Raw genomic sequence first — 13,537 nt, 5'->3', positions numbered from 1 at the left:
AGGGGGATTGCAGATCCCTTTTCTGTGGATTTAGTCTGGGTTTTGGAGTTCCTTCAATCCCGTTTGGAAGAGGGTTTGGTAGCCTCAACCATTCGTGGATACTCCACAGCTATTTCCTCGTTTCACACCCCTGTCGATGGTGCTCTTCTGAGGCAGCACCCTCTTCTGCAGCACTTCTTAGTTGGCGTGGATCAGGTTCGACCTGCTCTTAGGCTAACCAGACTACCTTGGGATTTGTCAATCATTCTCGATTGGCTGTCCGGTCCTGCTTTCTAACATCTATCAGCTATTTCCATTCAGTTGTTGACATGGAAAACAGGGCTTTTCTTGTGACGGTGACCTCCGGTAGAAGAGTCGGGGATATTCATGTGATGTCCGCCGACCCAGCACTGATGTATTTTCATGCTGATCGTGTCAGTATTCACCTCCTGGGTAGTTACTGCCCTAAGATCGATCATGCTTTCCAGGTGACATCTCCTATCGAACTTCCTAACTCTTACCAAGCTTCGACATTGGGGACCGCTCTTGCGAGTGCTCACCTGTTGGATGTCCACCAGACCCTCAAGGTCTATATCAAACGAACACAGGATATCTGTACAAGTACCCAGTTGTTTTGCTGCTGTGATGTTTACATCACTGTAAACAAACAATTTCATGTTGGCTCGTGTCTGTTATTTGTGCGGCTTATGTTGCTAAAGGTAAGCTTCCCCCTGTGGGGTTGAATACTCATTCTGTAAGGGCGGTTGCTACTTCGACAGCATTTGCCGCAGCAATGCCCATTGAAGAGATCTGTTCCATCGCTATTTGGAGCAGGCCGATCGCCTTCATTCGCCACTACCAACTCGACACGCATTCTAAGGATCGTGCTCGGTTTGGTCACTCAGTTCTCTTCAGTGGGCAGTGTCCTGCCACCCTGACCGAGTGAGTCTCGTCATTGGCATTGGGTGTTATTGACATTCCAATTGAAGGCTCATGACACTACGATCTCATAACCTTACCACCCTATTGGGGTTGGTTGGATCTGACTGTATGTGCATCCCTTATGTTCTCTTTATTTACAAGAGTGAGGGGTGATATTTGAAGGCTATTTTGCGTTCTCTGCTTAACACAATTGAGATTGGAAATGTGTCTGAAACCTCCCTTACAGTCACCTCCTGGTATGCCTCTCTTTGAGCCGCACGTCACGTGACCAGGTAAGTGTCAAGGTGATATACCGCTCGTTCGGCTATGTTTTTTATCTTTTTGCATATTAAAATGGTTTTGTCCGTCGTCCGCAGTGCTAACAGAATTTCCCTCCTCCCGTTCAATATTTCTTCAAGACTTGGTCTCTTGGGAGTACTGGTGCCTTTGGTTGTTTGTGTTTATGCATATGGCAACAAGTTCCCTGAAATTGGTGAAGGCAGATCTCTCTCTATACACACCTCTTGACATAATCTAACAAACTTGTAGAGTATTTCAATTCTTTGAAGAGAAGTTTCCTTGGGGTAGGACCTCCCACCTCCCCGCTATTCTGTTCACTGATGTGTATCGTCAGCAGAAGGAATGATGATTTGGGGATAGGGTTGTACCTGGCTGGCCGTATATGAACCCCTGGCATATATGAACCCCAAGGAAGATTCTCTTCAAAGAATTGAAAACATCTACAGGTTTGGTAAAACATCTCGAGCTGAAAGTTCTTAAAATTGTCAGCATCGAACAGTTTATCCTGTATTATACGTGATTACTTTTTCCATAGGGCTTATCGCCAGCCCCATCACTCAAGAAGATGAGACCCACAACTGTCAGGTCATCATTGATCAGCTGGCTGCCAACCTCCACACCTCACTGTCGCACATCCGTGGGCGCAGCATCGTGGAGGGGGATGCAGTTGTCATACAGAATCTCCTGGAGATCATTGCCATGCTGGCTGACATCATCCTCAACAAAATAGACAGCGACTTCTCCACTGACCTAGATGGTAAATACTGTTATCCTCCCCACTCACCTTAGTCACTGATCAAAACTGTTAAGACACTGACTTTTATTTATGTGCTAGCAACTTTGGTTGAGGTCACTCAAACACCACTTTGTTTCTCTGAGGATGTTAAGTATTTTTCATGAATACTTTTAACTGTTAATGGTTACCATGACTACACAGATGCAGTGTCTCAGTTTCATACATAGGACTAATAACATCTACATTCGGACTGCATATCAGCACAAGATCATTCCCCTTTAACATGTCTACTATATTTATATCATGTATATGTCCTTGTTCACTGACCGCCTCTGTGGTGTAGTGGTTAGAGCGTCCGCCTGGAGAGCGTAAGGTTGCGGGTTCGATCCCCGACCGAGTCATACCAAAACACGTTAAAATATGGTACATGTTGGTCCCTGCCTGGCGCTCGGCATTAATGGGTACAACAAGGACTGGTCGGCTCGAGTCAGTATAATGTGTCTGAGTGGGGTATTCATGCTTCACTGCAGCATGGTATCTCAGTGGGCTAGCACTATAAAACCAGCTTAAGTCTGGGCTAGTACAAGCAGCCACACATACACACACACACGCATGCACGTCGTCATATGAGGGAAATATTCTCAAGCACAATGTTAAACCCAAATTCACCTCACCTCACCTTGTTCACTGATACTATTAGCATTTTAGCTCATTTTGTATATTTTAGACAATTGTGTAACTGTAACCGACATAATTAGTGCCCCTTTACATTATGTCTGAGACGTGTGTAACGTTTGTCAGATACTCGGAATTCTGGTCTCTTTGTGCCGTCCCATGATGTGACTGATGAGTTGTCAAGTCGTGAAGTGAGGTGGGATCGACCGTCTCGGCTCACACAAGGAGCAACACACACAGATAAACCAGCAAAAATAACAGACCTATATACAAGGTAAAGGACTGTCATGAAATTACAAGAGTAATCTTTATAGTTTTGATAAACATCAATTGACAATTCAGTCGTATAAAAAAGATTAAAACAGCTGCAAGTATTTTAGTACAAGTAACCTTGTGCAAATGTTGGATGTTATTTCATCATGTATCTGTTTTGATCATGATGCTCGATAGTCAGGAAATAGTGATGAGTAATGGAAGATGAATCCAATGTTTGTGTACACTGTTCATGTCAACTCTTCAGACACTCCCCAACTGATGATGAGGTTGCTTCCATTCCGACAGGATCTCCTATACCTCTCCTTGCACATAGTAAAGGTGAGAATATAGAGCCATGAATCTTATCAAAGAATACTCCACAGGCATGATTGACCAACTGGCACCTTTTGCCATATTTGTTTGCTATGTCTTCTTGAATATATAACTATGATAGTTTTACACTAAATGCATCATTTTCATGTAATTGTGTGACATCTCCAGAGAGTAAATGCATAGCATTGAATCCTTACACTGTGTCGCACGTGTTCTTTGTGAATGAAGGCACATGATTATAACTAAAAGAGTTACAGTGTTAAGTATTCTCTTGGCAGGGGCAATGTCTAAGAAGCTGTATGACAAAACCTCTGACCTTCTAGAGAGAGCAAACAATTTACTGCTACGGAGTCAGGAGCTGAACCTTCAACATGGAGCCTCATCACGCAGGCTGTCTCCGCCTCCCACCCACATCAAGGAAAACACATGGGTATCACCAGGTCAGTAAACAGGGGTGGGAGTATGTTTTTTATAAACTGGATCAGTCAGTCATATCACAAGTGAAGTAAACATGTGAGGATATTAATTGTGAATATCAAATCTGCAATAAACATGGTAAGAATGTTGAAACTTTGTGTTAGCCAGTCATAGATCACGAAGCATACAACTTTATGGATTACAACTTCTTGTTTATTGCTTGGAGCTTTGTTTCAGTACATTATCAAGGTAAAAGTCAATATAAATGGTGTAATAATCGACTCTGAAACATAACTCTGTACAATAAACAAAAGTTGTTCGCCATAATATTGTGTGAAATTTCAAGAATGCTGACCAAACAAGGAATAGATCAGTATCATGTTGATTCCATTCAAAGTATAAAGAATGTCTGGTGTTGTAGTGAAGAAAGGTTTTCTTTCAGCATTTTCAGTTAGTATTTGTTATAATGAGGAAGTTTAGCAATCATTTTACAATGAATGACATTCAACAAATTTGTATTGATGTGCTCATTATTTAGGCCGACTTGATTCAACTGAAGAGCTTGTGCAAGATGCACACAGAATACAACAGCGTCTTGATGATACAGATGGACCATTGCTCCAGCCTTATCCTGTAAGTCATCATGTTTTCAAGATGAAAGGCAATTCCTCTATGAGTTCTTGCTTCCCTGAGATTTATCTTTAAGGGACTATGATTCTTTTCCAGAAGAAGTCCTCCTTGGGGTACATATAAGCATTAAAATGTCCATTTCAAATCCTACGACAGTTGTAACTATATTTTTCAATAAAATATGTACAAAACAAAAAACTCGTTTTGTCTTGTGAGACCACCCCTACAGGGCCCCACCAGACCCCCTACAGCCAAGAGCAGGTAACTCTCGCTGTCTACCTCGTACCTCACTTTTCATGCTGTCGTTCTGTTGAATAGACGTGTGTGGTGTTCGTTTCGAGTTTGCTCTCCTACCGATACGATGAGTGTAAAAGAGTCTCAATCTGTATGTATGGTTCCTTTCTTTACGCACGGGCGTTAGATGGACTTCATATGATGATATTGTCATTCATCTTTTGTTGTAACTTTGTCATGGGTTCTCTGTTTTCCAGCCTTGTGGCAGGCAAAATGGCAGACCGCGTGATCGTGGTTTCCTTTGCTACATGTTCTTGGTAGCTTGTGTAGGAAGTTTATATATTATAATTTGCATATTATATGGTTCAGGCATGCCTAAATTCTCTAATTTTGATTTTCAGCTAATTTGTGGTCAGTCGCACGCAGGTGCGGCTAGCCTTTTTCTGCTTTGCATTGTATGTTTAGTATTTAAATGGCTGTAGCTTGTAGCATTTAAATATCGCCCGTGCGTTTTATTTATTGCTATTTACTTGTGTTTATATGTTTGCTGCTTCACAGTTCCTGCTAGTAACACTGGCATGGTTCTGTTTGTTGCAGTTTAAGCCCTGTGCGTTGTGCCGTGCACACTACCGCCACAGGATGGTCATAAGGTGTGCCTCCGGTGCTTAGCCGAGGACGCTCACGACGATCAAGTATGTTCATAAAAGCACCCTTGCGTCAATATTCCTGTTACATTATGTTGTGTTATGTTTCTTATAGCAGCAGCTTAAGATCGCCGGGTGACTTCTCTTATCTCAGACGTGGTTTCCAGACTCCGAGAGGAGACTGGGTACCCAGTCTACGGTAGAGATTGCAACGGCGCATCAATTGGGGGAGGTCCCGACCCCAAGCTCTGGTTCCAGGAAGGGTCCGACCTCCCGGGGATGATCGGACCGATCTTCGGCTCGGGGATGCTCTGAACCTGGGGACTAGCACCGACCCCCGTGCGGCTTCTTGGCCTGATGTCTATCTGAGGCTGTTGAGTGTGACAGAGCTGCCGGTCAGCTCCTAGGTCTCCTGGCCTGATGTCTATCACCCTTTGTGAGGCTGTTGAGTGTGACAGAGCTGCCGATCCCCGGCCGAGAAGCTCAAGTCTCGGCCTGATGTCTATCAACGCCCAGGCCTAGGTCTGATAGTGCCCGATGTTGACGCCAGAGGTCTACCCGGGGGAACCCTGCATTGCCAGGCTACACCCGACTGGTGGGTTCGTATATGTATCGAGCAGATCCCCCGTGCTATTAGTAGGTCTCGCCTGATGTCTATCGTATGTGGCCGCTTAATGTACGGAGCTACTGATCACCTCGTACCGAGGTGCACCTCGTACACCAGGGGAACCCTGCATTGTCAGGCTACTCTCAGGTGTTTGGATGTATGTTCGAACTCGAACCGCCAACCCAAGTATGTATATATATATATATGTATGTATGGGTATTTATATAGCACTATAGGCTATCTTTGAGTATATGCTCAGTGCGCTTTTGAGAGTACTGGGGACCCTGATTTATAAGGCTACTCCTACGCGTCTTGGGATCGGGGTTCGGTCTAGAACCGCCGAGCTTCGGCTCCGCTGGATGCTCTGAACCTCGTGGAATAGCACCGACCGGCTTCGGCACTGGTAGGGCGCAGATTCCCCGCGCGCCGGTAGTTCAGGTCTGGGCCCTGATGACTATCGACGCCTTTGACCACCTCGGTCACCCGGTGTGTCGACACCGAGGCTCGGAGGTCTGTCTGAGTGCTTGGGATACCTTGATTTATCAGGCTTCTCCCATGTGCCTTGGAACGGGGTTCAGGCTCATACAGTGGACAAGTCAAATTGAGCTTCAGCTCTTTTGCTACTTTGAACTTAATTAACACTGAGTAGGTTAGTCCCTGAGGCAGGTGTGAGATAGAATCGCGGCTGTGTTGCCTCAGGTGTTGTCCAAGTCAAATACCCGAACCGTTGGAGTTCTCTTCCTGAGGGAAGCCTGCTTCCAGCAAGGCCCTCACACTCTACCGTGTCAGTCTGCCGTTCTTTCCCCTTAACAGCTCAACGCTGTATGCTCCACTTGGCGCATCTCTCAGCTCTGCTGAGGGAGCTGGTGGAAAGGGGAAAATCATTGGTGACTCTGGGCTCTGACAGGTCAACTCTCATCTGGCTAGGACTGCATTGTACATGTGCCAGCCAAATGATGAGTGCGGTTATGGGCCTATTCGGCCGGGAAGTCTGTCGATCTTCTCTTCTCGTTAATCCTCAGGTGCCCAGGCACAGGCAAACATTATGTTGCCGACTGCAGGGGTTTACTGTATTCTGCTACAAACCCTGATAGAAGTGTGACACACACCAGTGTCGGCTTCCCAGGAGACGGCTTAAAATACTCCGTGCTGAGATTCAGTCTCAGGAAGGCAAACCATCAGGTGGTTTCCAATGGTCAGGAAATGTGGGGCTTGACTCCATTTATTTCCTTGTTGCCATTAAGAACGGAATGTTCATACCCATTCTCATCTGAGAGCTGAACAAGTTAATAGAGGTACGGTCCTTCAAGATGGAGACACCACGCCGGTGATCTCATCTGTCATCTGGCACATCCAGACCTCGAGATATTGTACCGACGTTCAATCGACCTGATTTCAAGATTTCTTGTTCCTTCTTTTGATGGACGCCGCTACCAGTTTTGTTTGCTCCCCTTAGGCTACATTACGGCGCCAAGGATGTTCACCAAATTGAGGTTTATTACAGCCCAGATAGCCAGATCGCGAGTGCCGGTGTTGTCACCCGCACCTAGGCGACTGGCTCATTGTGGTTTTAGAATAACTGTTTAGTCTGGGAACCTCACGATCAGTGTTGGTCACTCTTACGAAACTGGGCGGATTGTCAACCTCACGCAGTCAGATGGACAGACGCGTGAGGCTCTCTCTGGGGGCCCCTGGAGACACCGCTGTTCAATCCAGCCAGATACATCCCTCCCAGGGTTAGGGAGATGTTCTGGGTGACCTGCGGTCTCTTGATGACGGTCACAACCTGCACATCAATGTGCTGGAATTGACAGCAGTCAGGTTGGTGTTCGATCCCGCACGCTGGGATTCAATTACCTTTCAGCCAGACATTCTCACTCTGAACGGGCACCACATCTGAATCCTCGGATTCACTAGTCTGGCTTGACCTCTGTCGGGTCTAACACCCAGACACGCGGAATTCCTGCAGCTGTTGCAGACACAATTCTGGTTTTGAGGCGGGATTGACACCCGCTTCAGTGTGTTGATAGGTGGGGCGACTGGTGTGCAGATAGGGGATTTCATAATCCCTATTCTGCGGATTTAGTTCGGATATTGGAGTTACTATAACCTCGCTTTTGTTTAAGAGCCTTATGACCTCCACCATTCCCCGGTACTCCATGGCTATTTCCACGCTTCACACCTCGCTTGATGTTGGTCTGCCTAGGCAGCATCCTCTCGCATAGCCATTGCCAGCTGGCATAAACAGGGTTCGACCGCCTCATGGCGACCCAGCCCACCTTAAAATGCCAATTGGCTGTCTGGCCCTGACTTTTCAAGTATATCGTCTCTCTCATTTCACTTGTTGACGGGAAGACGGCTTTTCTTGTGGTGGTGAGCTCTGGTAGAAGGGTTGGGTACATCCATGAGATACCCACTGACCTGACACTGACAGTATTTTATACTGATCATGTCCATATTCGCCTCCCGGATACCTACCACTCTCAGTTCGATATTGCTTCGACTGCTCATATCGAACTTCCACCCTTTACCCAGCCTTCCACACCGGGACCGATCTTTTCGATTGCTCACCCGTTGAGTGACTATAACGAATCGAACTAAAGGGATCCGTGATGGGTACCCATGTATTCTGTTTGGTGGCGGGGAAGACTGGGGAGTCTGCTAGCAAGCGAACTTTATCTCGCTGGCTTGTTTCCGTAATTGTTCGGTTACAATGCTAAGGTTTACCTTCCCTGAAGGGTTGTAGGCAGACTGGGTAGGGCGGATGCTGCTTTGTTGGCAATACACAGCGGCACTGCTCAATGAAGAGATCGGTTCTGTCGCTCTTTGGAGCCGCAGAACACCTTCATCGCCATTACCGACTTGACACGCATTGTAAGGATCGTGCTCGGTTTGGTCTTTCGGTTCTCTCCAGTGGAGAGTGTCCTGCCACCCTGACCAAGTTAGAAACTGGTCATTGGTATCGGTTCTGTGTTCAAGGTCGATATGGTTCATATCACTACATCATTATTAGCCTTACCACCCTTCGGGTTGGGTCGGGTTTGGGTGTACATACATACGCCGTCCTCTTCACTTAAAAGAGAGAAGCGGGGGCCGGTTTTGAACGCTTTAACCAGTCATATGCTATTATTCCGCCTTATGACGGAATTGGGTCTGAACCCACAGGGCACTGTTTGGTATGCCTCTCTTTGAGCCGCATGTCACGTGACCAGGTTAGTGTAATAGTAAGCCAACACATGTTCGGCTACACTTTTCGCTATTCAGATGATTTTTGCACGCTAACAGTTTTTCCTCTTCCCCGAGACTTCGGTGTTTGGGAGTCTGTGTTAATCAGCACTTTGGGTGATGGTGATTTACACTTACCTACCTCATGCCGAGAGTGTTTTGGGGTGTTTTATCCTGTTTTCACTGCATAATGCATGGCGCTTGTACTGCGCTCGATTTCCTCAAACTTTTTAGCGAGGGCTAAGAATTTCTCTGGGTTTTATCGAGGTCCCGGCAAGCCCTCTTCCAAACAGGAGGGTGCACTTTTAGCATTATTTTGCAGTACTTATTAGCTTTCGACTCCTGGGTTATTGGCTTTTAGTATGCTTTCTACGCTTTCCCTACCCTTATACCTCTCCTCGCCACACTTCTCTGGTTGGGGTTATTAAGGTTGGGAGTTGTTTCGCATGTCCCCATACATTCCTTTCCACTGTAATGGTTGGGGTTGGAGTTATTATTCATAATTGATTTGAGCCAATTGACGTATAAGCTTGGGCTCTCTATTTCCTTCCTAGCCACGCCCCACCTGATTGACATCAGCGGTCAGGTGGCTCGGTAAGTGTGTTTTTCTATTCCCAGTATCAGTTGCAGATTTCACTCCACCACGGGTTTAGTTGTTGCCAGACAGAATGCCACTCCCATCTCAAATATCTTTGGGGGTCTGTCTTATGCTGATATGTACCCCAAGGAGGACTTCTTCTGAAAAAGAATTATACAAACCTGTAGAGGTTATGAATTCTTTGAAGAAAGTCCTCCTTGGGGTACGGCCACCCGCCTCCCCTCATTCTGTCTGATACGTTCAGCATGAAAAGTGAGGTACAAGGTAGACGGCAAGAGCTACCTGCTCTTGGCTGTAGGGGGTCCGGTGGGGCCCTGTAGGGGTGGTCTCACAAGACAAAACAAGTTTTTTGTTTTGTACATATTTTATTGAAAAATATAGTTACAACTGTCGTAGGATTTAAAATGGACATTTTAATGCTTACATGTACCCCAAGGAGGACTTTCTTCAACGAATTCATAACCTCTACAGGTTTGTATAAATTTATGGTTGATTTAGTTCTATATTCTCCTGGCAAACCCATGCTTGCCACAAAAGGCGACTATGCTTGTCGTAAAAGGCGACTAACAGGATCGGGTGGTCAGGCTCGCTGACTTGGTTGACACATGTCATTGGTTCCCAATTGCGCAGATCGATGCTCATGCTCTTGATCACTGGATTGTCTGGTCCAGACTCGATTATTTACAGACCGCCACCATATAGCTGGAATATTGCTGAGTGCGGCGTAAAACTAAACTCACTCACTCACTCACTTTTTGAGTGCTTCTGTTGATCCACAGAAGCCCCATGCTGACATTGCATCCACCTTCGACCACCTTGGGGAGCGTCCCAAGAGGAGACAAGATGGCCCCAGCACAACTGCAGAGGCTTCTAAAGATAAATCCAGTGGTACTGTGACTCAGCATCGCACCATCACCCATCATTTGTACCATCATTACCCATCTTGTGTGTCAGGTGTGCTTAACATGTCTTGTTTTTGTCTTGTCTTTTCTTGTTGCTTTATGGTCTGTGCTGTGTCCTTTCTATGTGTTATTCTGAAGTATAAGCTTGTGTACTCCTTGGCTGAAAATATGTCTTGTCTCTAGAAATAAACCCAGGTTTTTGCGTAATAGCAGATAATATTGATTTGGTAGCTAAATGAATACCATGGAGTTGGGAATCTAGGTTAGAATTTGTCCCCAGTCACACTCGGTTGCTTTATTAATTGTATCTCATCATATCCAGGATGGCATGGATCAATGTTCACAATATCAATCACTGGATTGTCTGGTCCAGACTTAATTCATAACAGACCACCATCATATAGCTGGAATATCGTGGCCAAGTGTATATTTTCTGTAGCAGAAAGTCTGTATTTTTATGGATGACTTTATCTATTCTGTTTGTTTGGTGGTGGGGCAGCCTGGTGGTTAAAGCATCTGTTTGTCACCGAAAACCTGGGTTGTTTTTCCCTCACATGGGTACAATATGTGAAGCCCATTTCTAGTGTCCGTCATCATGTTATTGCTGGAATATTGTTGAAAGCTGAGTAAAACCTTACTCCCTCACTCACTCTTCACTCAATAACTTCAGGCTGTTCTGCATCTGGTAGTATCTGGTAGTATCTGACATCAATACATAATCCCTCTTAGAACCTGGTCAATTGTGATAAATGTTATGTTTGGAATTACTCTTTCTTACTGAAGTACATATTACATTAAAAATGTTTAATCCGAAATATTGTATTTGTTACCTTAGTGTTTGACAGTCACTTGAATCATTGTCTTTGTAAAGCAAGATGTCAGCTGTTACACATATTCCTCTCTATGTAGATTTCTCAGCATCAGCTCCCCTGCCAAGTAGGCACCAGACACCAGAGAAAGATCGACTCAGGGCAACAGTTGGACCTGTGGAGTACTCTGACCAGCAAACACATGGCAGGGCAACATCAGGTGCAACCAAAACTACATCTACAACAGCTACTGCTGGAACACATAGGTCAGGACAATATGCCATTGGTTATTACTTCAACATTTGTCATGTAAATACATCGTATGAGAAGTTTATGGTTATAGCGTTTAGTCATAAGATTCAATCCATTTAGGATTCAAGGGTAGAAATGTCTCCCATTTCCCATGTTTGGTGACCCCAACAGCTGTCAATATGATTATACATGAAAAGCTAAGACTTCCTCCCAGCTGCATCTGGCACAGTAACTCCAACAGCTGTCAGTATGATTATACATGAGAAGCTAAGACTTCCTCCCAGCTGCATCTGTGGCACAGTAACCCCAACAGCATGGCTGACCATGGTTTGTCTGATTATTCACATACTGTGCTACCGTGGTTCAGCTTGCTTTCATTCCTGTCGTTAAATATTAATGTGCCTTGACAGCAAGGGTTGACCATGCTTGCCCTTTTTTTACTTTAAAATGATTACCTTGTTTTCATAGCTATGTGGCTGTAAAATTGCTGATGCGATGTAAACTTTTAACTCACTCACTTTTTTTTAACTCAACTTCTGCACGTTTTTGTACCAACCTGCACAACAAGTTGTTCTTTCTCTGACTAGGGGTCAATTGTTCTGCCTTCAGTCCCTGTCTAGGTGAGGACATCAATCTCAACATAGCCCCTACTGCCTCCTGTATCAACCTTGTAACGCCTCTCCCCTCAAGGATATCGCAGGCATCAAGTGCTTTGAGGCTGCAGCTTGACTTGGGCTTGACCCTGCAGCTGCCCCTTTGTTGATGACTGACCCCGAGCTAGCTCATCCCTTAACCTTGTTTAGGCACTACATTTTTCAGGGATAAGAAACACTGTTGTGTAAGAAGTATCTCAAACCATTCTTTTGTAATATGGACACATTGATACTTTCCATTCCAGTTCTCGTCCTCTAGCGGCCAAGGGTCTAGCCTCATCCTATACAGATCTCCATAGTCTGGTGTCACAGACAGCAGCGTATGTCCGTGCCGCTGTCCGAACCAGCCCCATCAGATCGAATTTGGAGCGAGATGCCCTCACCGACTACAGGACACCCCTAGATAGAGACTTGGTGCGAGACTATCCCACATCCAGGAAACTTGGCTATGGGTATGTATGTTTATCTTACCTCACACATAAATGTCGCTTTCTGATTGGCTGAGTGCTCTTCTATTATTTTCAATGTACCCCGCTTACAAGCGAGTAACATTTCAATGTACCCCGCTGTCAATGGCAACTCTTCGTTCGTGGTAGTAATTCTTTATCTCAAATAACATTGAATCACGTATGATGTACAGAAATTACCGATGTTTTGCGAATGCAAATCGATGGAAGGGAGATAACTCTAAATCTGTTTTTCTTCTCAGCAAAATCTAGCAATGGCTACAAAAAAGATTTGTACCCGTGCTTCAAACAATTCAAAATTAACATTAAGGTGTTGTAAGATAAATATAAATACGTTTGATAAAAAGGGCTCCCTTGCCCTTCGAACATAAACAAACATCATCGAGGGTACATCAACCCATGCACCCCTCGTGACCAGTGAACAACTTATACTGTATGGCAATCATGGTGTATGTTGACAGATATTTGCCCCTGATGCATCAATGTACATTTCACTGTGTCATGTATAGACTGTTTCCTTCAGGGACCCAATTACAAAAGCCCCAGACACGGAAGATCACCACCTTGCACATGACCTGAATGCTGCTGCTAAAGATCCTACTGCTCCGAGACGAACAGATCTCATTCGCTCAAGACTTGCTGTGAGTCACAGATTGCTATATTTCAATGAGAAATATCTCAGTTCTTCAAGCCTCAGTAAATGACAGCTGTAACAAACTTTTATCAGAACAGACAATATATTCTATTATCAGAACAGGACAAAATATATTCTGATGTTTAGTCAAGTCATTGTAAGTATTTTTCCTAAACTTGTGAGGAAAATCATAGATCACCCTGATTTCAAGGTGCTAAGGTTGCTTTATGGACATCAATGGAGTCATTGTAAGATATTTCCATATG

General features: G+C 45.0%; 1 protein-coding gene across 1 annotated transcript in view; it reads left to right on the top strand.

Annotated features, from left to right (window-relative positions):
• Nucleotides 1-13,537, top strand: part of LOC124280940 (centrosomal protein of 95 kDa-like) — a 30,407-nt gene that overhangs the window by 6,583 nt on the left and 10,287 nt on the right. The window contains 9 exon segments of the mRNA XM_046716946.1: nt 1,736-1,957; nt 2,738-2,885; nt 3,132-3,205; nt 3,478-3,639; nt 4,155-4,249; nt 10,334-10,508; nt 11,366-11,531; nt 12,416-12,622; nt 13,161-13,278. Of these exon segments, the coding sequence (XP_046572902.1) occupies nt 1,736-1,957; nt 2,738-2,885; nt 3,132-3,205; nt 3,478-3,639; nt 4,155-4,249; nt 10,334-10,508; nt 11,366-11,531; nt 12,416-12,622; nt 13,161-13,278 (1,367 nt within the window).

This window comes from Haliotis rubra, unplaced genomic scaffold, assembly GCF_003918875.1.
Source record: "Haliotis rubra isolate DU_JTF1 unplaced genomic scaffold, ASM391887v1 Scf276, whole genome shotgun sequence".
In the NCBI taxonomy this organism is placed as follows: Eukaryota; Metazoa; Mollusca; class Gastropoda; order Lepetellida; family Haliotidae; genus Haliotis; species Haliotis rubra.
Note: the sequence above shows the minus strand (reverse complement) of the source record. Positions and strands in the feature narration are given on the sequence as shown.